The sequence below is a fragment of the Amblyraja radiata genome, chromosome 29, assembly GCF_010909765.2.
Source record: "Amblyraja radiata isolate CabotCenter1 chromosome 29, sAmbRad1.1.pri, whole genome shotgun sequence".
In the NCBI taxonomy this organism is placed as follows: Eukaryota; Metazoa; Chordata; class Chondrichthyes; order Rajiformes; family Rajidae; genus Amblyraja; species Amblyraja radiata.
The window spans coordinates 12,485,065-12,508,601 of record NC_045984.1 but is presented as its reverse complement, the minus strand read 5'-3'; the positions used below and the strand labels follow the sequence as shown (position 1 = coordinate 12,508,601).

The following is a 23,537-nucleotide window of genomic DNA, read 5'->3' as shown; positions in this document are numbered from 1 at the left end:
GTCCGTGCCATACTGATCCAGGGGGTTTTGTTGGTCGTGGGGCCACAGTAATTTTTAACAAAGCAATTGCAACCAAAGGGAAATTGGAGTCCAGTAGAGGAAACCTTGTTAGATTAACATCTGACATTTCAGTTTAATAATAGCCATTAAGAAAAATGAAAGCTGAAGACTGCTCCAAGAATGCTGGTGGAGCAAACTTGTAGATCTGGTGCTAGTGAGGGAAAGCACCTCTTCTTCCCTCACAATGTATTACAGCCTGCCTAATCTCAGACAACTCAACAATTTAAGGTAAAATTTATCTTTATCATTTTTATTTCAGTCTTTCCACTGATAATTTCAGATAAGATCAGACTTCTTCCATTTATGCCCATCCAGAATGACCTTTACCTTCTTTGTCTCATTACCATCCCCTTTTGCTCTGCACACATCTCTTTTTGTGCACATGCAATGTCTGCTGTCTTCTGCTATTTAACAGATTCCTTTTTGCTCTCCACCAGTTTCTTCACTCACATCTGGTCCATCTCTAACTTTTCCTGGCACTGATGAAAGGTCATTGACCTGAAACCTAAAATCCAGAATTCCCTTCATGATGCTGCCTGACTTGCTGAGTGGTTCTGTTACAGTTCTTGTTATGTGGTGCAGGATCAGTCTCAGTTATCCTCACTCATTGACCTGTAGTCATCAGATTTGTGTCTGTACAAGCAGTAATGCTGGACAATGAAGAGAATATCAAACAAAACTGAGAATACTCCAAGGCCAAACTTTGTTGGATCTCCAAAAATCAGCAACCATTCATCTGTAAGAAAAACAGGACATGTGTTCACTGAACTGCAATCAAACTACAAAGCAACAAGTTCAATTTGAATCAATGACTATCAGTGTTAAAAGCAACCAGCATTTCAGGTCAGGTTGCTGCATAAACACAACCTATATGCCTATACCCAAGGAAACCTCTACTGGCCCAAACCAGACCTGCGCAGTCTGAAGAAGGGTCTCGACCCGAAACAGCAGCTATTCCATTTCCCCAGAGATGCTGCCTGAACCAGCACTTTGTGTCTATCTTCTGTGCAGTCACATCATTTGTTTGAACAGCTTGAAAAGTTAAAGAGAAAACCCCATGATTCATCAGCAAACTTAATGTTAAGAGACTTCACCAGATGTTGAGTACCTTCCTCAGAGTAAAGCCTTAAATTAACAAAATACCTCCCAGATTAAAACAACAGAATAGCATGGTGGCGCAGCGGGAGAGTTGCTGCCTTACAGCACCAGAATCCTGGGTTCGATCCTGACTACAGGTGTTTGTCTGTACGGAGTTTGTACGCTCTCCCGGTGACCTACGTGGGTTTTCTCCGAGATCGGTTTCCTCTCACATTCCAAGGACGTACAAGTTTGTAGGTTAATTGGCTTGGTATAATTGTAAATTGTCCCTAGTATGTGTAGGATAGTGTTAATGTGCGGGGATCACTGGTCGGCGCAGTCTCGGTGGGCTGAGGGGCTGGTTTCCACGCTGTATGTCTAACTACCTCATTCTGATTAAAACATGGCCTCAGACTAAAATGATGAGATTTCAATCAACATCTTCTATTGGTGGAGAAACACCATGTAGACAACACCGCAGGATCACCTCACTCGGTGGCTTGGAACAGGGAGGACATTAGCAGGTGCGTAGAATGGAAGATAAGACACAAAATGCTGGAGTAACTCAGCGGGTCAGGCAATATCTCTGTAGAAAAGGAATAAGTGACGTTTCGGGTTGAGACCCTTCTTCAGAATGAGAGCCCGGGGAGAGGGAACTTCAGGATGTTCAGGAGTCTTTGATTCCACCACTCGCTCAACTGTAACTTTTCTAAAGAATGTTTTATTCCCAAGTCAGGTCATCCTTACCATTATTATACGACTGTAGGAACATCTGCACGATGCTCAAACTGCCTCCAGTAAAATCTAACAGCACATTCCCAATGGACCAGCCCAGTGTGCTCTTCTTTCGATAGTTCATGTAGGCCTATAGGAGAGTGAAACACAAGGGCACGATATAGATTGTTAGCATCTGCTGAACAGGAGGCCCTGCTCACTTTGCAGGGAGCAGAGATCAAGTTAACTTGGCATCATGTTCGGCACCGTCACTGTGTCAAAGAACCTGTTCCTGTGCTGCTCTGTTCTATGTTCCATGAGCCTCTGGAATGTGTTCCAGTTTAATGCTGTGGATGTCCGCACTTCTTTTACCTTTCAAGGGGCAATCAAATTAGATCTTGAGCCGTACAAACACAAAGAAAATAAGTGGTTTTACAAATATACGCCATGTTGGTTTCAAAGAACGAGGTGTATAGAGTATAATTTTTTTTCTTTCTCTTTGCCTCTGCTGAAGGATTATATAGAAAAAAATAAGTGCAGGAGTAAGCCATTCGGCCCTTCCAGCCTGCACCACCATTCAAGATGATCATGGCTGATCATCTATAATCAGTACCCGTTCCTGCTTTTTCTCTATATCCCTTGATTCCTTTAGTCCTAAGAGCTAAATCTAACTCTCTCTTGAAAACATCCAATGAATTGGCCTCCACTGCCATCTGTGGTAGAGAATTCCACAGATTCACAACTCTCTGGGTGAAGAAGTTTTTCCTCATCTCAGTCCTAAATGGCCTGCCTCTTATTCTTAAACTGTGACCCCTGGTTCTGTACTCTCCCAACATCGGGAACATTTTTCCTGCATCTAGCCTGTCCAATCCTTTAAGAATTTTATATGTTTCTATAAGATTCTCCTCTCATCCTTCTAAATTCCAGTGAATACAAGCCCAGTCGACCCATTCTTTCATATGTCAGTTCTGCCATACTGGGAATTAAACTAGTGAACTCCCTCAATAGCAATAATGTCCTTCCTCAAATTAGGAGACCAAAATTGCAAACAATAATCCAGGTGCGGTCTCACCAGGACCCCGTACAACTGCAGTAGGACCTCCTTGCTCCTAAACTCAAATCCTCTCGCAATGAAGGCCAACATGCCATTAGTTTTCTTCGCTGCCTGCTGTACACTGAATGCCATTGTGGAAAGAGGACACTGCTGTTGTCGGAAGAGGGGAAAGGTGTATGCTTGACAGTCTACTGCCACTTTGCAGTAAGAGAGCTTTACATTTTGTCTTGCGATTGTGACTCTTTACATGATATTAAATCCTTCCCCCCAACATCTTAATCAAAGTTTCAAAGGCAGCAATGTAAACACGGGTTGGTGTTGTCTGGTTACCAAGGTGCCAGTGTTGGCACTCTGGCCATTTATATAGAAAGGGGAATTAATTTGCTGGACAGGAATCCTTCCTCTCAACCTGCCATCTCCCAGAAGTCAGCCTTATGATGCACAGTCCTCAGCATTCTCATGCTATTGAACTTCCATCCCTTGGAACAGCTGGAGATCACGAGAACCAGTAACATTCAAGGGGCACTTGAATTCCCATTCTCACAATGTCTCACTAATGAGAAACCAGCCACATTTTCCCACTGTATCCCATGGCATGCAGATTCTTCACCACTTACCTGGGGGATGTACTTGATCAGTGTAATTGCAAGTTTGATGTAGGAGAAATAGTAAAGATATTGCAGCCACGTGATTTTGTTGGCAATGGTCACAAACAGGGTGACAAGACCAAACAGCCAGGTAGCTACTAGAAGTACAGTAGCAATCTTCGACACTTTCTGCTCAGCTCGCTGTGTGGAATGAATACAAGAGAGTATGTCAGAACATAGGATTACCTTCATAACTTTGAACAAAATGTCTCAAATGACAAAAGCAAAATAAGAGATGTTGGATCAAAATGAAGCCAGGCTCTGTGTATAGGAGCATCTGGGGCAACAGGGAAGATTGCAGATCAGAGGATTACAACATTAACTGGAATTATGCAGTGGGAACTTGTTCATAATGATTTTAAGGGGGCATTTAAACATTTCACATAAACTTATAAATATATAAGCACAGGACACAAAGAATGCAATGTCATAATTAGATGGTAAAGGAATACTAAAGCAGATGTAAGACAAATGGATGTTTGTGGGATTAGTGGGAAAACAAAACAGCAATATTTTGTGTAGATTATTTGTAGGAATTAAATATATACCTTTTCTGTTGTTTATTCGGGTTTTTACGGAGTTTTGTGTTTACATAGCTGTTGTGCTGCTGCAAGTAAGAATTTCATTTTTCCATTTCGGGACGTACCCGTTGTAACGCCAGAGATACCCGTAACTGCACACACGCAGATAGCAGGCCCAGCAACCCTGCCCCAACTGCGCAAGCGTGGCTGACGGGCCGGCAAGTGGGAGCGCAGTGGGGCCGGGGGGGGGGGGGGGGGGGGGGGGGTAGAAAGTTAATTAAAGTTTATAAAGGGAAATACTTTGTAAAATCAAATGAAACTTGCTACTACCTCCAATCTACCTGGTTAAACCATGTAGGAATATTGTACATTGATAACCTCTCATTATTTTTGATTCCAATAAACCTGGTCCTGGGCCTCCTCCATTGTTAGAGTGAGGCCCAGCACAAATTGGAGGAACAGCACCCCATTTTTCGCTTGGGCAGCTTACACCCCAGCAGTATGAACATTGACTTCTCTAACCAAGTAACCCTTGCTTTCCCTCTCTCCAACCCTCCCCCTTCCCAGTTCTCTGACCAGTCTTACTGTCTCCGACTACATTTTATCTCTGTTTGCTTTGTCGTTGCCTTCTCCCAGCTGACAATGATCTATTCTATATTTTCCTTGATTTCCATTCCCTTTGCAGTTTTCACACCTTCACATTCCCTTATCTATCTATCTCCCTCCCCCTGACATGACATTAAAACAACCTTGACTCTAGAATGTTACGTTACTTATAGTGAATGCAGGGGTGATGGAGGGAACTGACTAGTGAACAGACCGAACCTGCTGACAGAGAATGTATCAGTACAGAGAGATGGAACAACACAACAGAAAATGTTTGCAAATCAAATAGACTTTTTTAAAATCATTGGCGATCCAGTTGCAGACACACAAGAGAACTGAAAAGGCAGAAATTGCATCTTATACATCAAGATGTATAGTTCAGTACAAACTATTTTACGTGATCCCAGATACATCATATGGAAAATATTAGGCCCTGGTCTCATAAGGGGCGACTGAAGTTTCACTCAAATTTGTATGGAATGAATGGTTAAGAGTTAGAACGAAAGCCTGGAGTGGAATAGTTACGTCCAGAGTGGGACGTGAGGCATCTAATCAGATCTCAAAAGACTAGTGGTTCGTGTGTTGATAACAATATATTTTTCAATATTTGAAGAAAACATATTTGAAGAATTCAGTATATTTGAAGAAATGAGCAATTACACCAAATAAAAGCAAAATTATTTACACTTTACAACAGAACAACTAATTAAGAGAATAAATTGATTAAAAATAGAATTAGAATGGGACTTGATCAGGTAAAGTGAAAACAAACAAAGGCAAAGGGCCACATTATTGCAAAATTCTAAATAAGTCTCACAGGTTGACTAACCTCATACAGGAAACACTGACAGATTGTAAATGCTGTCAGCAAGATGGCATGAAGACTGAAGAAGACGTCACTGGCTCCGACTGGGTTTATCCCTCCTGGATTACTCTTCATGAACTGACTCTGAAACACCAGCAAAAAACAATTTTGGACAATATTCAGCGCCGAAGTAGAGATGGTTGAAAGCTTCAAGTTCTTACGAGTAAATATCATCAGCAATTTGTCCTGGACCAGTCATATCAGCGTTTCTCAACCGGGGTTCCCCGGAACGCTAGGGGTCGTTAGGGGTGTCAAATTACCGGCACGCGGGCCGCAACCGGCCCATGGGATGATTACCCCAATGCCAGAGCAGGCTGAAGCTGTCCCCGGTACCAGATCGGGCTGCAGTGTCCCATGGTGACGGGACGACCGGGCTCCCCTTGAGCCACTGCTCGTGCGTCTGACCCACCTCCCTAGTCAGCCGCGCGCTCCTTATATGACATAAGAGGCCGTGGCTGCGCTATGCCAGCATTGTGATGACTCCTTGACTGACACCCGACCAATTGAACCGCAGATGCCGTTGGGGGGGCAGGTCTGAACGCGCCGAGAGTCAGACAAACAGGCTGGCCGTCATCCCGCGTGACTGACTCCAGGATGGCCCAATAGGAGAAGGGACCGCCCTCTTGGCAGTCAGCTGTGGCCAATGAGGGAGGGAGGGGGCGGGTGCTGAGCGGGGTTAGGTTGCCTGGTGCGGAGCGGCCAGGTGCTGGATTCGAATGCTGTGGGGGGGGGGGGGGTAAAAAAGCGGTGCCGGCTGCACTGTGGATACTTTTCTCTTCACACTGTGTGGAGCTGAACGGCGGAGGAGGGAGCTCAGCCGACCGCAAAGCATCTTTGTTCTACGCCCTTCCCAGTCTCCCAATCGTCCCAGGAACCCGCACTGACCGGGAGAGGCCACAACCCGGAGTCTCTGTATCTGTACCTTGATGTACAATCACCATCACTGGTTGTCTCCCACGTTAGGAGGGTCATCTCTCTTGGATGCCAGCACTGAAATGGTGGCAGAGAAGTAGACCTAATGAAACAATTTGTTTCGCTAGGTCTACATTTGTGTCTGCTAATGTACAATTTCAAATGGTTTATTAATGGAAAGGATGTGGCTACCAAAATAATCTTCGCCAACATAGCATAGTTTTTTCTCTCTCTCATCACAACTTTCTTGTAGCCTATGACTGTAAGTTAATACCAATCATAAAAGTAATGCTTGCTAGGCAATCTTCTTCATAAGAAACAAAATTCGTAAAGTGAAACACTTTGTAGTTATAGCAGAGACTGAGACATATGAGAGCAGGTTGAAAAAACGAAGGCAACGGAAGTTGTGGGAGCATGCGCGTGTGCACAACTGATCCGGCCCGCATGAAGTCGCATTTTGCCCAATCCAGCCCGTGACTTAAAATGGGTTTGACACCCCTGAACCAGACCAAGTGTGGACCCGTTGGGTCCCCCTCCCCCAAAGCAATATTCCCCTGAACCTATACACAACGCTGGATGTTAAAATGGCGATCCTGGCCCGGCAATCCTCCCCCAACTGTGCAGGCGCAGCTGACGGGTCCCCGTTGTGACACCAGACATTGCCGTTATGACGCGATCTCAAAATGGTGGCGGGCCTGGCATCCCCCAACTCAGGGGTTCCCTGAGACATGAAAATTATTTCAAGGGTTCCGCAAGGGTAAAAAGGTTGAGAAACGCTGAGTCATATCGAACAATGGCCAGGATAGCACCGACATGGAATCACTACAAGTTTTCAGTGCTTGGGAAGAACTAAATTGAATATTACAGTAATATATGGAATTGAATATTACCTTAATAAGAGGAATCCAGTAGAGACCGACATTGAACATTCCATAAGCAATATGACCAGTCAGATTCAGCGCCAGAAAATCAAAATTCAATCCAACCACACTGAGATAGAGAAGAAATATGTCATGCAGTAGCACCTTGCTCATTATAAATCCATTTGCTTACAATACAATTCACAAATAGTAAACAAAATCTAAAACACATTGAGCTCTACATACAATTAATTTTTGAGGCACAATTCCCAAGTCATGCAGCAAAAAACATTCCTTTCAGTTCATTATGTCCATTGCAACTAATCTTCTTAATCCCATTACCAGCACTTAGTCTGTAGCCTGGTCTAGATACTATTCATAAATTGTGACCGTACCTACCTCCGCCATCCCATCAGGCAATGTTCAAAATTACAATTATCCTGTGGGTGAGAGTTCTTCCACTGAACCTCTAAACCTCTTCAACCCTGACCCCAACCTATGCCCTTTTTTTTGACTATCTTACAGAATTCAGCAAATGTATACAGACACAATAAGCTGGAATAACTCAGCAAGGCAGGCAGCAGATCTGGATAAAAGGAATAGGTGACGTTTCAGATCGAGACTCTTCTTCAGTCTAAGTCAGGGGAAAGGGGAACGAGAGTTATAGATGGTCCTTGGGACAAATGAATGGAAGATGCGCAGAAAGCAGTGATAATTAAGGAAATGTGGAGCCCACAATGGTTCATTGTTGGCTGTGGGAAAGATGATAACGAGTTAATACACCAAATGTATAAATCCTTGTCACATAAGACTTCTCATGTTATGAAATGATATTCAAATGTTTCCAGCACGCAGCTTACCTTTTACGTCTCCAGTTTTCAATCACTTGAGGGTAGAATGAGATAGACCAGGCAAAGAAATAAACCCAGCCAATCACTTGAATCAAGAGGTCCATAGCATTGCTCTGCATTACCAGAAAATGAATTCTTGCCAGAGTTCTACAAAAACAATGATATAGTTAAACAATTTACATTAATTACAGATAAGCAACAAGAAGAACATATTAAACTTAACAGGGTAGACGTTGAGTGGAAAATATTGGGAAGAATGATGAAAGGTTTGGTAACAGATGGGCTTTTGAGGAAGTTCAGCATGGAAGAAGATAGCTGGGGTGTAGGGAGGGAATTCCATAGTCATGGCCTAAACACAGTTGTCAACAAGGACCACAAATAGGAAGTCAGTGCTGGGATAACTGGGAAATCAAAACTAACCTCAAATAGAGGGTTGACAAAAGTCCTGGAGAAACTCAGCGGGTGAGGCAGCATCTATGGAGCGAAGGAAATAGCAATGTTTCGGGCCAAAACCCTTCTTCAGACTGATGTGGGGGGGGGGGGGGGGGAGAAGAAATGAAGTGGAGCCAGTGGGCTGAGGGAGAGCTGAGAAGGGAAGGAGAAAGTAAGGACTACCTGAAATTAGAGAAGTCAATGTTCATACCGCTGGGATGCAAACTGCCCAAGCGAAATATAAGGTGCTGCTCCTCCAATTTACGGTGGTCCTCACTCTGGCCATGGTGGAGGCCGTGGACAGAAAGATCGGATTCGGAATGGGAGGGGGATTGAAGTGCTGAACCACTGGGAGATCAGGTTGGTTATTGCGAACCGAGCGGAGGGGTTCGGCGAAGCGATCGCCAAGCCTACGCTTGGTCTAACCTCAAATAAATGTGTCTACAGCCTAAGCTCCTAGATTGTAATACCTTCCTTATATCTCTCTGCCTTGGGATCTCTGTCCCATGGCCCAGTGTCAGATTCAGAGAAGGTGCTCCAGTGAAGCATCTGGGACATTTCACTGTGTAATACAAACAGCTGTTGTTTCAAAGACAACAAAGATTAAATGAAGCACATGGGTAGAACCATCCTCTTAAACAAACCAGAGAGGTTCCATGTCATTTCTCGAATGTGTTCGTGCAAGATGAAAGGTTTTAGATGCATACGATGATCTTGGACTCCCTCACCAGGGTGAACAAGTGAAATGCAGAAACAATCATCAACATCAACACAACTGCTCAGTTCTGATCAACGGGGATAATCAACTGACCATTTGTAAACCTACCTCTTCTAAAGCACGCCTGTTACAGTCAGGGAGCTTTTTTCTCACAAAATTGTCTCCTCCTGTACAACTTTCAACTCGAGTTCTTGCTAACACTTTTATTTCATTATTTTCTCCACCTTGTGGAGCCAATTCATCAGTTTTGTTAACACCAATCCTCTCTTTCAACTATGTCTCCTGATTTAATCTTCACATGTGTTCTTCCAATTCCATGCTGCCTTGCCCAGCCTGTCAATATCCTTTTACCTTCTGTTTCGCTCATAGCACCCGCCAGCTCCTTGTACTAATTTATCCAACTCATATCTTAACCTAAAGAATGAACTGTCATCCTCTGACAATTATCCACTTTTCTTCCTATGTCAATTTATTTCACATTTTCACTGCTTAGGACTTATATTACAACATGAATCGATTCAAATTCACAAATTTTCATAATGCAGCTTTATAGGAACTTTGCGTGCAGTTCTGGTTGCCCCAATATAGGAAGGGTGTGGAGGCTTTGGAAAGGGTGCAGAGAAGGTTTACCAGAATGTAGAAACAAGGAACTGCAGACGCTGGTTTACAACAAAAGGCGCAAAGACTTTCAGGGGACATCAACTCACCCGGTCACATTGCTGGTGCTGCCATTGCTGCTTTCAAGGAATACGGTGACCCGGCCAATTCCAACTCCTTTAACTTGGAAAAATGTTGCATTTGAGTGAGTGGGCAATGTAATCTGTTCAAATAAAGCACACAAAGGTTAATATTTATAATATTTCTGGAGAGGAGCAACAACAAGAGAACCTGCCTCCACCGCCCTCTGAGGCAGAGAATGCCACAGACTCACAACTCTCTGTGAGAAAAAGTGTTTCCTCATCTCTGTTCTAAATGGCTTACTCCTTATTCTTAAACTGTGGCCCCTGGTTCTGGACTCGCCCAACATCGGGAACATGTTTCCTGCCTCTAGTGTGTCCAAGCCCTTAATAATCTTATATGTTTCAAACAATCTTATATGTTATGTCTGTGCCAAACATGATGCCTACTTAAGCTCGGCCCCTTTACCTGCACATAATCCAAATCCCTCCATTCGCTACATATCCAAATACCTATGCAAAAGTCTCCATGCAACCACTACTCTCGGAAGCACGTTCCAGGCACTCATCACCCTCTGTGTAAAAAGATTGCCCCCTTGCACATCTCCTTTAAACTATGCTTCTCTCACTTTAAACCGATACCCTCTAGTATTTGATTTTTCCATCCTGGGGAAAAAGGTTCTGACTGTCTATGCTTCTCATTGGGTGATCAATCACATAGTTGCAGCTATCCACAAAGTATAACCCGAACAACAAAGCAACATTTTCTTGTGGAATGGTGTTGCATTAGCAGTCTTCCACCCTCAATTCCTCTCCAAAACTTTGCAAAATTTTATAGATTATATCAATCTAGCCACCATCTCTGCAGCACAATTAGGCAATTACTTTGATTTTTCACAGTTTAAAGTTTTAAGATTACATAAAATGTGTCAGTGAAAGCACATCACACAGGTATGTCACATTCCTAAGAATTGCTGCATGTGAAAAAAAATTCTAATGACACACTCATTACTGAATTCTAATCATTAAAGATCAGAACGCAATTTTACAGGGACTCGAGTTGGAGGCAAAATCGACATTTGGTGATAAGCATCGCTGCTTGTTTCTTGTGGAGAGTCAATGAAGAGGAAAGGGCAGAGGTGGGTACGGTTACAATATTTGAAAGATATTGCACAGGTATAGGGATAGAAAAGATTTTGGGGGATATGGGCCAAATGCAGGCAAATGGGACTGACTCTGGTAGGGAAGTTTGTCAGCATGGAACGATTGGCCAAAAGGTCTGTTTCTGTTCTGTAGAACTCTATGACTCCACTTCTCTACGTTGTTAAGAGATGCCAGCTTATTTGTGTTTCGGGGTGGAAGATTGCAACCTTCACGTGGTCCGCCCTGTTTTGACTAATGCAATCAACGTGCACAAACGGAAGATCAAATAGAACAAGTTGTCCAACAACTTTAGGCTGTGCACTCCACACGAAAGAAGATTTGTGTTTCCAGTATATCATGCTCATGATTTGCATCTCATAAAAATCTCCCAGGTAAATAAAGAACCAATTAAAATGGAACATTGAGCAGAGTTTGAAAATTCTGTCATTACTTACATTTTTTGGAAGTTCAACAACTGAAGCCTGTTTGGAGGAGAATGTCACATTAAATGTAACAAATAACATTTCCTGCAGAGGTTCACTGAGGAAAGAGCAGATCAGGGCATTTCTAAACATTCATCACAGTGATAAATAACAATCTGCATTTATGTAGCACCTTTTAAACCCTCAGGATATCTGAATACAACCAAAGTTTTGTGATTTGAGGAGACATAGCAGCAGGTTTGATCTAAAACTGGCTAGGTGATAAGAGACACGGTGGTGAGAGTTGTTTATGCGGTTGGATACCTGTGACTCATGATGCTCTCCACAGATCAGTGGGGACCCTTGAAAGGAGGGATGAATGATGTGGATGCAGGATCCATGATCACGAAAATTGTAGATTACATGAATATTGGCAGATTTATTGACAGTGTGGAGAGTAGTTTTAGGTTGGGAAAAGGGGTTGAGAAAGGGTGGATCGGGAGGGGAACATAGGAGATTCACCAGGATGTTGCCTGGGGTAGAGCATTTCAGTTTTGAGGAGAGGTTGGAGAGGCTAGGTCTGTTTTCCCTCGAGTAGAGAAAGTTAAGAGGACATGATTAAGGATTATAAAATGATGACTGGTGTAGATAGGGCAAAAGATGGACACAAAATGCTGGAGTAACTCAGCGGGACAGGCAGCATCTCTGGAGAGAAGGTATGGGTGACGTTTCGGTTGAGGCCCTTCTTGAGACTGAAGAAGGGTTTTGACCCAAAACGTCATCCATTCCTTCTCTCCAGAGATGCTGCCTGTCCCGCTAAGTTACTCCAGCATTTTGTATCTATCTTCGGTTTAAACCAGAATCTGCAGTTCTTTCCTACACATAGATAGGGCAGAGTGCAGGTACCCTTTCCCCTTCTTGAAGGTGAATAAAAGTAGAGGAAACAGATATAAGGTAAGGTGGTAACTGATTTAGAGGAAATCTGAAGGAGTACCTGGAATACACTGCCAGAGAGTGGTTGAAACAGTGCTGTGAGACGCCATTTAGGAAGTGTCTAGCTTTGCCAGGGTGGAAATGTCTAACTCGAGGGAATAGCAATAAGATAAGAGGAGGAAGGTTTAATGGAGATGTGCGGGGCAAGTTTTTTTAACGTAGAGAGAGGTGGGGGCCTGGAGCGTGCAGCCAGGGTGGTAGTGGAGGCAGATATGATAGTGGCATTTAAGAGGCTTTTGGATAGGCACATTGAAGTGCATGGAATAGAAGGATATGGATCATGTACAGGTAAATGTGATCAGTTTCACTTGGCATCATATTCGACACAAACATTGTGGGCTGTACTGTCTATGTTCTCTGAGCACATGAATTGCCTATGCACAGAAAGCTATGGGCTAAGTATAGGAAAATGGGATTAATATGGATGGTAGCCCACTGGTTGGCAGGCCAAGTGGCTTGTTTATATGTTGTATGATATTATGACTCTATCCAATCTTTCCCCAAAACTAACATCTTGCTACCCAGGCAACATCTCATCTCCAGCACAATCATATCCTTCCTACAGTGTGGCTTTATTGGGATAACCTACAAATGGGACATAATTAACTGAATACTGAGTTAGCCTTGAACTGCAGTTCGGATGTTCTTCCCTGGATGTCATAAGCACCCCAGTGCAATAAGACCTGTGCACAAAATCACCAATTAGGTGCTCCGCTTGCCTGAGCATTACCTCAAACCGCACCTACCTTGGAGTAACGCTGATGTTTCGAAGACTTCCAATTTCTAGACCAACAAATTTTGGTGCTTTAAGTGTCACAGTAGTTTCTGTGGACAAACAGAGATAACTGACTTTCTACCTCTGTAATAGGAATCAGCATAACAACATGGCTATAAAAGAGCTGCAAAGGAGTGAATCTGAAGTGAAAGCGTTTGTAAATGGGCAATTGAATGTGTGCTGTGATGCATCTCACATATCAGGAGGGCAATAAAGAGTCTGCCAGTTTGACTGCAGAATATTGCTTCCTGGATCGAGATGTATTTGAATGCATAAGGAGTGGTTGAGTATGTCTTGCCTTTTCTCAACTGAGGTATAAAAGAACAGGTAGTTTCACTGAAATGTAACTAATTACTAAAAGGATTGACAAGCTCGATTCACAATATGCTGTAAGTCTATTTTCTTTAGCTGGAGACTCAAGGTGTTCAAACAGGGATGGGAAAAAATATGGGGGCTAGGAAACTTTGAAACTCCTGAAAAACTATGAATATGCCGAACAAATGTACATCAAAGGCAAGATCAGATTTTTGGATGATAAAGGAAATGAGGGATATGGACATTGGTAAATGGGTTTGAGGCACAGAAGCAGCCATGATTTTACTGAAGAATTTCTATAAAGTAGGCAGAATGCATAATAGGCACCATGACAAACTATTTGGGTTGTTCTGTATACTTACGGCCTTGTACTGCGAGTGTGAACAAACAGTAGACAGGAACCAACTGCATTATAGAGAGTTTCATGCTTCAGATTTAAGCCTAGACAGAGATAAGAAATGAGCATCAATAATCATCTTTTTGCAACCAGGACAGGATTTGGCCATGCTTTATTTATTTACAATATTTGGAGCATAGGAGGCTGAGAAGTGACCTTACTGTGTCAAGATCATGAGGGGCATGGATAAAGGGAACACTCCAACTTTTTGCCAGGATTGAGGATCATGAACTAGAGGGCATAGGCTTAAGGTGAGAGGGGAGAGATTCAAACGGGACCTCTGGGGAAACTGTTTCATTCAGAGGATAGTCCGTATGTGGAATGAGTTGCCAGAGGAAGTTACAGAAGTGGAAACAATTATGACTTTTAAAAGACATTTGGACTGATTTTATGCAATAGGAAGGATTTAGACAGACACAGTGCCCTCCATAATGTTTGGGACAAAGACCCATCATTTATTTAATTGCCTCTGTACTCCATAATTTGAGATTTGTAGTAGGAAAAAAAATCACATTTGATTAAAGTGCATGTTGTCAGATTTTATTAAAGGGTATTTTTATACATTTTAGTTTCACCATGTGCAAATTACAGCAGTGTTTATATATAGACGTCCCCCCCCAAATTTCAGGGCACTATACTGTTTGGGACACGTGGCTTCACAGGTGTTTGTAATTGCTCAGGTGTGTTTAATTGCCTCCTTAATGCAGGTATAAGAGAGCTCTCAGCACCTAGTCTTTCCATCACATTTGGAAACTTTTATTGCTGTTTATCAACATGAGGACCAAAGTTGTGCCAATGAAAGTCAAAGAAGCCATTATGAGACTAAGAAACAAGAATAAAACTGTTAGAGACATCAGCCAAACCTTAGACTACCCAAATCAACTGTTAGGAACATTATTAAGAAGAAAGAGAGCACTGGTGAGCCTACTAATCACAAAGGGACTGGCAGGCCAAGGAAGACCTCCACAGCTGACGACAGAAGAATTCTCTCCATAATAAAGAAAAATCCCTAAACACCGGTACGACAGATCAGAAACATTCTTCAGGAGTCAGGTATGGATTTGTCAATGACCGCTGTCTGCTGAAGACTTCATGAACAGAAATACAGAGGCTACACTGCAAGATGCAAACCACTGGTTAGCTGCAAAAATAGGATAATCAGATTACAATTTGCCAATAAGTACTTAAAAGTGCAATCACAGTTCTAGAAAAAGGTCTTGTGGACAGATGAGACAAAGATTAATTTATATCAGAGTGATGGTAAGAGAAAAGTATGGAGGAGACAAGGAACTGCCCAAGATCCAAAGCATACCACCTCATCTGTGAAACTCGGTGGTGGGGGTGTCATGGCCTGGGCATGTATGGCTGCTGAAAGTACTGGCTCACTTATCTTCATCGATGATACAACTGCTGATTGTGGTAGCATCATGAATTCTGAAGTGTATGGACACATCATATCTGCTCAGGTTCAAACAAATGCCTCAAAACTCATTGGCCGGTGGTTCATTCTAGTAAGACAATGATCTCAAACATACTGCTCAAGCAACAAAGGAGTTTTTCAAAGCTAAAAAAGTCAATTCTTGAGTGGCCAAGTTAAGCCCCGATCTGAACCAATTGAACATGCCTTTTATATGCTGAAAAGAAAACTGAAGGGGACCAGCCCCCAAAATAAGCATAAGCTAAAGATGGCTGCAATACAGGCCTGGCAGAGCATCACCAGAGAAGACACCCAGCAACTGGTGACGTCCATGAATCGCAGACTTCAAGCAGTCATTGCATGCAAGGATATGCAACAAAATATTAAACATACGGTAAATACTTTAATTTACATGACATTGCTGTGTCCCAAACATTATGGTGCCCTGAGATGGGGGGGTATAACCACTGCTGTAATGTCTACATGGTGAAACCAAAATGTATAAAAATACCCTTTATTAAAATCTGACAACGTGCACTTTAACCACATGTGATTTTTTTTCTATTACAAATCTCAAATTGTGGAGTACAGAGGCAAATAAATAAATGATGGGTCTTTGTCCCAAACATTATGGAGGGCACTGTAAGAGTAAAATGCAGGGTAATGGGACTAGCTCACTTCGCAAATTTGGTTGGCATGGACAGGGTGGGCCGAAGGGCCTGTTTCCATGCTTTATAGCTCCATGACTGATGGTCTCTGCAAGCAAAATTCAATTCTTAATTCAGATCTATAATATTCCATAAAACGAGATATGATTTGTTCTATAGAGCAAAGTTTTCCTTTACTTTCTGTCTTTGGGTTTTACGAAACTATCAGTATTTTCAAATTTGACTGGGAATCTCAACGAAGAAATCAGCATTGGCACAAGGCTGTGACATTCAGCCCTCAGTCTGTCCCCTATCACCACTGTGTGAGTTTATGACGGATCTGTTTAACTCCATTTACTTGCCTTGTTCAATATCTGTTAACAGACACTTTGCCTTAAAATTCGAGTGATCTATTTTCCCATTTATACTCTGGCCAAGATGCATTCTCAGGGGAAAAATGTGCCTGATTTCTTGTGACTGCATGAGTAAGTGGTCCCCAACATTATCACTTTAAAATAGTTTTAAATTAGGCAAGATAAAACCAGCAGTTTGAAAAAGCAATCGTTATTTTAAAATGTGACCCCTCCCCCTTCCCTCTCCTCGCCCCCTCCATTACTTATTTTCAAATACAATTTAAATTCTCTTTCATCTACTTATCACATGTAAAAAGACGTACTGACAGTAATCAAGGTTTGTTTTAAATATGCTGCAAATTTATGTTTATCCTTATTACCACCATTATGTTTTATAACTGAAAATAGCTAGCACAGCTTGATTTTAAAATGTGCACTTTTAAATTGATTTACAGGTCGTGACATCACTGGTCAGCATTATTACCCTCGAGAGTAGTGATAGTGGGCTGTGCTGTAAACCACTCAGCAGGTCTCCCACAACATCAATGGCAGGGTGCTTCTAAATTTGATACAAACATCTAGCAATATGTTCCCAGGTATGTGACGGGACATTCTGTCTATCAAACACGGACTGAATGCAGTAGATGAGATTGTAGGAAGAGCATATGAATCTTTGCCGCACTTGGAAGGGTTGCTAAGGTCGCTGGATGGTGGTGAGGGAGGAGGTGTTGGAATAAGCGGTGCACCTCCTGCATTTCCAGGGGAAGGTGTTGGGGGATGGGAAGGGATGAGCAGACCAAGAAGTCATCCATAGAGTGGTCCCTGTGGAAAGCAGAAAGGAGTGGAGAGGGGAAGATATGGCTGGCAGTGGGATCAGTTTTACTGTAACTTAACTATACTTCTTTTCCACTACCTTGCTTTCAATACCACATCTACTTTGCATATATTTGGATAATACCACATCCAGCAACAATATTTCCACTCAACCAATAATTCCTCTCCATCATAGTTGTGTGGATTTTTAACACCATTCTTTCTATTTCCCACATTTCTGCTCTCACCCACCTTTACCGGTCCACATTAGCGGTCCCCTTGGCCTCTCCGACCCGGTCTGTCAACAAACATCTTCCCCCCCCCCCCCCCCCCCCCCCCCCCCACCACTTATTTTCAACGCTTCCAATGCAATGTCTTTTATGCTACCAGTCAAAAAACATAAAGTACGTGAGTAATTTAGCAGGCCTGGCGACATCCCAGGAGGTCATGGATTAGCAAAGTTTCGGTCCGGGATCCTTCTAAGTCTGCAGATGGAAACGGAGCCAAAATGACACCAGTCCATGTGCTCCAAAGATGCTGCCTGATCAATTGAATTACACCAGCACTTTGTGCGTTTTGTTTTGGTAACCAGCATCTGCATTTCCATGTATCTGTCTCTTAAGTTTATCTCTCCTCACAAATTTGTTTCTAACAAGTTTATGTAACCTTTCCCCTGTGGGTTTTCTCCAGTAATGTAAGTAAATTAGTAAACTCTGGAAATGTCATGAGTCAAGTCCACAAGGCCGGGTAATTGTGTCAAGCCGTCACGGAGTGGAGTACTGATAGCGGGTTTAGTGGGTGTGCTGGCTAACTATTCATCAACACCAGCAAAACACAGAGTGCCTCAGGAACTCTGTTTGGCAGCATCTGTCAGTTCAGTTTAGTTTATTGTCACGTGTACCCCGGGTACAGTGAAAGGCTTTTGTTGCGTGCTAACCAGTCAGCAGAAAGACAATATGTGTAGGTAGGAGCTGCAGATGCTCGTTTAAACCCAAGATAGACACAAAATGCTGGAGTAACTCAGCAGGACAGGCAGCATCTCCGGAGAGAAGGAATGGGTGACGTTTCGGGTCGAGACTGAAGAAGGGTCTCAACCCGAAATGTCGCCCATTCCTTCTCTCCAGTGATGCTGCCGGTCCCGTTGAGTTACTCCAGCTTTTTGTGTCTATCTTCAGCAGAAAGACAATACATGATTACAATCGAGCCATTTACAGTGTTAAGATCCATGATAAGGAAATAACATTTAGTGCAAGGTGAAGTCCGATTACGGATAGTCCGAGTTAGATAGTAGTTCAGCAGTGCTCTCTGGTTGTGGTAGGATGATTCAGTTGCCTGAAAACAGCTGGGAAGAAATTGTATCTGAATCCGGTGGTGTGCGTTTTCACACTTCTATAGGGAGGTTTCACGGCAGTCGGGTCATGTCCAATGACCCGGACTGTTGCTACGCTACGCCAACTGGAGTACACGCGATGAACTGCAGGTAAGCACTGACCATTCTTTCCAAAGTAGCGGGCCCGTTAAAACACGCCAAAATTATCAATTTTTGCACTGTAAATAATTATGGAAATCGGGATAAGCGTGAGAGACATTTAGCCTACTTCAGAATTCCAAAAGTGAGGAGAAATGACCGTAGATAGAAGCGAGAGCTGAAGGGACAACAACAGCCAGAGTGCATGGCAAACATTGGCCGTTTGCTCACTGCATTTCATCAACTAAGGCCCATTATTTGTGTTTTTTCTTGATTCCTTTGGCATCTAAAATGTTTAAGAAGCAATAAATCTGTCTGTAAGATTTTAAAATCGCCCATGGTTCTCAAGTGGGTTTTTACATACAAAAAGAAAACGCCTCTGAAGCAAAATTTACAGCCAGATTTATCACTTCTGAGACTTTTTAGATACCAAAGGAATCAAGAAAAACCACAAATAATGCCTTACTGTTGATGAAATGCAGTGAGCAAACGCGATAATTCCCAATATTTTCAATTCTGATATCTGCACGGCCAATGTTCGCCAAACACTTTAGCTGTTGTTGCCCCCACCCCATCCCTTCCCTTCAGCTCTCGCTTCTCTTTACCTTCATTTCGCTTCACTTTTGGAATTCTGAAGTTGGGTTCATGTCTCTCACGCTTACCCCGATTTCCACAATTTTTTACAGCGCAAAAATTCAACATTTTGGCGGTTTTTAACAGGTAGGAAAGTACGCGTTTCTTGCATTAATAACATATACCGGAAGTTACGGATGTCCTCCAGATGGATTGAGCGGCTCCGTGCGTCAAGCCCTATGCCCCGGGGACCTTACGTGCAACCCCCCTTTTGCTTAATGGGAGAGGGGTGAAGACGGAGTGGTGAGGGTTGCGACACGTCCTTGATTATGCTGCTAGCTTGTCACGTTGAGGTAGCGCGAGGTATAAAGGGAAGTTGGTTTGTGTGATGGTCTGGGCTGCGTCCACAATGCGCTGGGGGAGGGAATGGCCCGGGAACATTAGATACACAGGGTTGGAGTGATTTGAACGGGGGAGACGGTCAAACAATCAGGTTAGACACAACATACTGGAATAACTCAGCGGGACAGGCAGCACCGCTGGAGAGAAAGGACGGCTGACGTTCCGGGTCGAGACCCTTCTTCAGGCTAGTTCTCCAGAGATGCTGCCTGTCCCGTTGAGTTACTCCAGCATTTTGTGTCTATCTTCAGTGTAAACCAGCATCTGTAGTTCCTTCCTACGCAAATAATCAGGACCTCGGATGCTGCCGTCAGGCTGGGAAAGTAAGAAGATCCAGTACAGGCTTACAGTCCTTCACGGAAGAGAAATAAGGAACTGCAAATGTTGGTTTGCAAAGAAAGAAGCAGAGTGCTGAAGTCCCAGCGGCCCAGGCAGCATCTCTGGAGAACATGGATACGTGAAGTTTCGGGTCAGGATCCTTCTTCAGACTGGTTCTTGTAATTCAATAACATGTCGTTATAGCAGCATTAATCTTGTTTGGGCACAAACTCGCTGACACGTTATTCCACAGAATACCATAGTTACAAGCCAAACACTGACTGAGCACATGAAAATCCCCGCTTGACCCTACCTTCCTGATGGCAAATCATTGTCACGGTGATCACAAGACAAAAGCATATTTACAAACGAAGAGAGGGGACTCACTGATGTCCGAGCTCCGGGACATGGACGACAGACGGGGTCGGTGGGGGATGACCGGACCGGACCGAGCCCCGCCCTGGACACGGGCCAAGGGCCGCCTGCAACTGGAGGGCGGGGAGCGAGCTGTGGACGGACACACACTCCAAAGATCATAGAGCTTTGCACTCGCTCGCTCGCCGGCCCCACTCAACTCCTGCGCCGCTTCCGAGCGGCCTGATCCTGCGCGTCCCCGCCTGACTCAGCTCCGCGCCCTCACCTGACTCCAGCTGCGCGCCCCCGCCTGACTCCAGCTGCGCGCCCCCGCCTGACTCCAGCTGCGCGCCCCCGCCTGACTCCAGCTGCGCGTCCCCGCCTGACTCCAGCTGCGCGCCCCCGCCTGACTCCAGCTGCGCGCCCCCGCCTGACTCCAGCTGCGCGCCCCCGCCTGACTCCAGCTGCGCGCCCCCGCCTGACTCCAGCTGCGCGCCCCCGCCTGACTCCAGCTGCGCGCCCCCGCCTGACTCCAGCTGCGCGCTCCCGTCTGACTCCAGCTGCGCGCCCCCGCCTGACTCCAGCTGCGCGCCCCCGCCTGACTCCAGCTGCGCGCCCCCGCCTGACTCCAGCTGCGCGCTCCCGCCTGACTCCAGCTGCGCGCCCCCGCCTGACTCAGCTGCGCGCCCCCGCCTGACTCCAGCACCGCGCCCTCACCCGACCGCGCGCTCCCGGCCCCGAGCGGCCTCACATCCCGCGCGCTCCCGCCTCCGTCGGCACGTGACCCGCGCCACTTCCCGCTGATGGGGAAACATGGAGGCTGCCGGCGGTCAGCGGGCCGGGGCCGGGCCGGGCCGGGGCGGGGCGGCTAACACCAGGGTCTCTGGCCAGGACCGCTTCTCCCCGCCGTCTGTTCTGATGAAGGGTCTCCACCAGAAATGTAATTCCATATCCTGGACAATGTTTTGGGATCAGGACTTGGTTCTGTCCCTTCGCTGTTATTTCTGTGCCACCTCTGCTCTGCTCTGCTCCCCTCGTCTCCCCTCCCCGCCACTTTGACCTTTTCACTGGTCCCAACAGGTCAGGTTTACCATGCACATAAGGGGGTTATCGGGTAAGGTCATCGGGTGAAAGGGCGTGACGCAAGGAGCAGCTCAATCCATGTGGAGGGCATGACAGCCTACGGCATACACTGTTAATGCATGAAACGCGTACTTTCTTACATAGAAAATAGGTGCAGGAGTAGGCCATTCGGCCCTTCGAGCCTGCACCGCCATTCAATATGATCATGGCTGATCATCCAACTCAGTATCCTGTACCTGCCTTCTCTCCATACCCCCTGATCCCTTTAACCACAAGGGCCACATCTAACTCCCTCTTAAATATAGCCAATGAACTGGCCTCAACTACCTTCTGTGGCAGAGAATTCCACAGATTCACCACTCTCTGTGTGAAAAATGTTTTCCTCATCTCGGTCCTAAAAGATTTCCCCCTTATCCTTAAACTGTGACCCCTTGTTCTGGACTTCCCCAACATCGGGAACAATCTTCCTGCATCTAGGTTAAAAACCGCCGAAATGATCCATTTTTGTGCTGTCAATAATTGGAAAACAGCCCCGTCTCCCTCTGTGCGGCCGCACTGTCACGCGCTGTAGGTGACACACCGAACCGACCGACCCTTCCCCCCCACCGCAAGGACAGACGGTCCGAGGTCCGCGAGTGTGGAACCAGAGTGTGGAGTCCGGATGCTGGGACAGAAGAAGGGCCAGCTATACTGGCAGCCATAGTATGTGCTTACCTGACATTCACCGCGTGTACTCCAGACGGCGTTGCGTGGCCTTGACTGCTGTGCAACCTCCCTATTCAATTCCTTTACAACTCCATCCCACTTCTGGAGAATCTGAGGGATATTTGCGTCACATTGTACATTTTTTTCTTCTACACCCACTTCTTCCATATCAAAGGTGCAGTTAGGGGCAGACACTTGGGCCCAACTAATGTCTGTCTTGTGTGACATGTGGAACAGTCTTTGTTTCACTTCCTCAACTCCTATTCCAGTACATTGTTGGCTAAATTGGAGCAGCCACCTGCACCCATGCAGAATTCAACAGTTACATTACTTTAGTGCAAAAAACAAACTGCTGCAGGAACACAGCTGACCAAACAGCATCGGTGGAAGCAGAGGGATTGACGATATTTGGGCTGAGACACTATATCAGGCTCCAGCACTGTTTCTCATTCCTGCAGTTTGATTATTGCGCCAAATCCTAGCGTTTTGCCGTCTCTTCTGTGTCTATTTCCATCCCACTCTCACCTTCATATGGTCAGCGTCTGACTTGTTGCTTCCCTTTCTCGCTCCATATCAAGAGAGAGACTAGCTATTAACATCCACTACAAGCTAACTGACTCCCACAGCTAACTTGACCACTGTTCAACCCATTCTGCCTCCTAATGCATTTTCCCTGTTCCTCTGTCACATTTGCTCCATTTGGAATGGGAATGGGAACTCTGCCATGGGAAAACATTTATTACTGTTAGACAGTAAGATAGACACATAATGAGTTGCTCCAGCATTTTGTGTCTAACTACACCCAGTATGCCGCCTGTGGCCTCACAAATGTTTCATAAAGTTTTACCAAGACCTTCCTGTTTTTCTATTCCATTCCCCAGCGATTGAAGGAAACTTTTCTTGACAGTCCTATTGACCCGTGTTGAACTTTCAGCAATGTTTGGACTTTGAAATGTTTTAATCCTTGACACTGTGTGGCAGTGACAGGCTGGCAGGCCTCAGAACAATACCTCCATGTTGCGCAGTAACAATCTTGAACTTGCAGGTTCACACATGAAAAAACTGCACTGGTCCATGAAGCTGCTTGCCAATGCCTCGCCCCTCCTCTGGCTCGCATATGTGCCTCGTGTGACTGCGGAGCTGCCCTGGATATTACCCTCTGTGCTCCCTCAGCCTAGCCGATGACAAGGAAAATGCGATCTAATATAAAAATTAAACGGGACAGACACATTTTTTCTTATGTAAGGGAAATGCTATAAGGGAGTTTCTTGGTAACTTTCCACTTAACACTTCCACAGCATATGAATAACACAAAATGCCAGCAGGCATCATTGTTATGCGCACGTTCCACTGGTACTGTGGCCGTTT

The 23,537-nt window shown here is 44.8% G+C and overlaps 1 protein-coding gene across 3 annotated transcripts; it reads right to left on the bottom strand.

Moving 5' to 3' along the window:
• Positions 1–289: 289 nt before the first annotated feature.
• LOC116989319 (cystinosin-like) lies at positions 290–20,646 on the bottom strand. 3 transcript variants are annotated; one of them, XM_033046573.1, is made up of 11 exons: positions 20,341–20,646; positions 14,005–14,083; positions 13,299–13,377; positions 11,593–11,677; positions 10,025–10,137; positions 8,177–8,314; positions 7,347–7,446; positions 5,509–5,628; positions 3,523–3,693; positions 1,885–2,002; positions 290–796 (listed from the first exon to the last, which is right to left on the bottom strand). In XM_033046573.1, the coding sequence occupies exons 2-11, from the start codon at positions 14,066–14,068 to the stop codon at positions 651–653; spliced, it is 1,134 nt and encodes a 377-aa protein (XP_032902464.1). In that variant the 5' UTR covers positions 14,069–14,083; positions 20,341–20,646; the 3' UTR covers positions 290–650. The 3 variants fall into 3 exon arrangements, with proteins under 3 accessions (XP_032902464.1, XP_032902463.1, XP_032902465.1); XM_033046572.1 differs by having other exon boundaries at positions 20,415–20,646; XM_033046574.1 differs by lacking the exon at positions 20,341–20,646 and having other exon boundaries at positions 11,593–11,619; positions 14,005–14,020.
• Between the last annotated feature and the right edge of the window lie 2,891 nt (positions 20,647–23,537).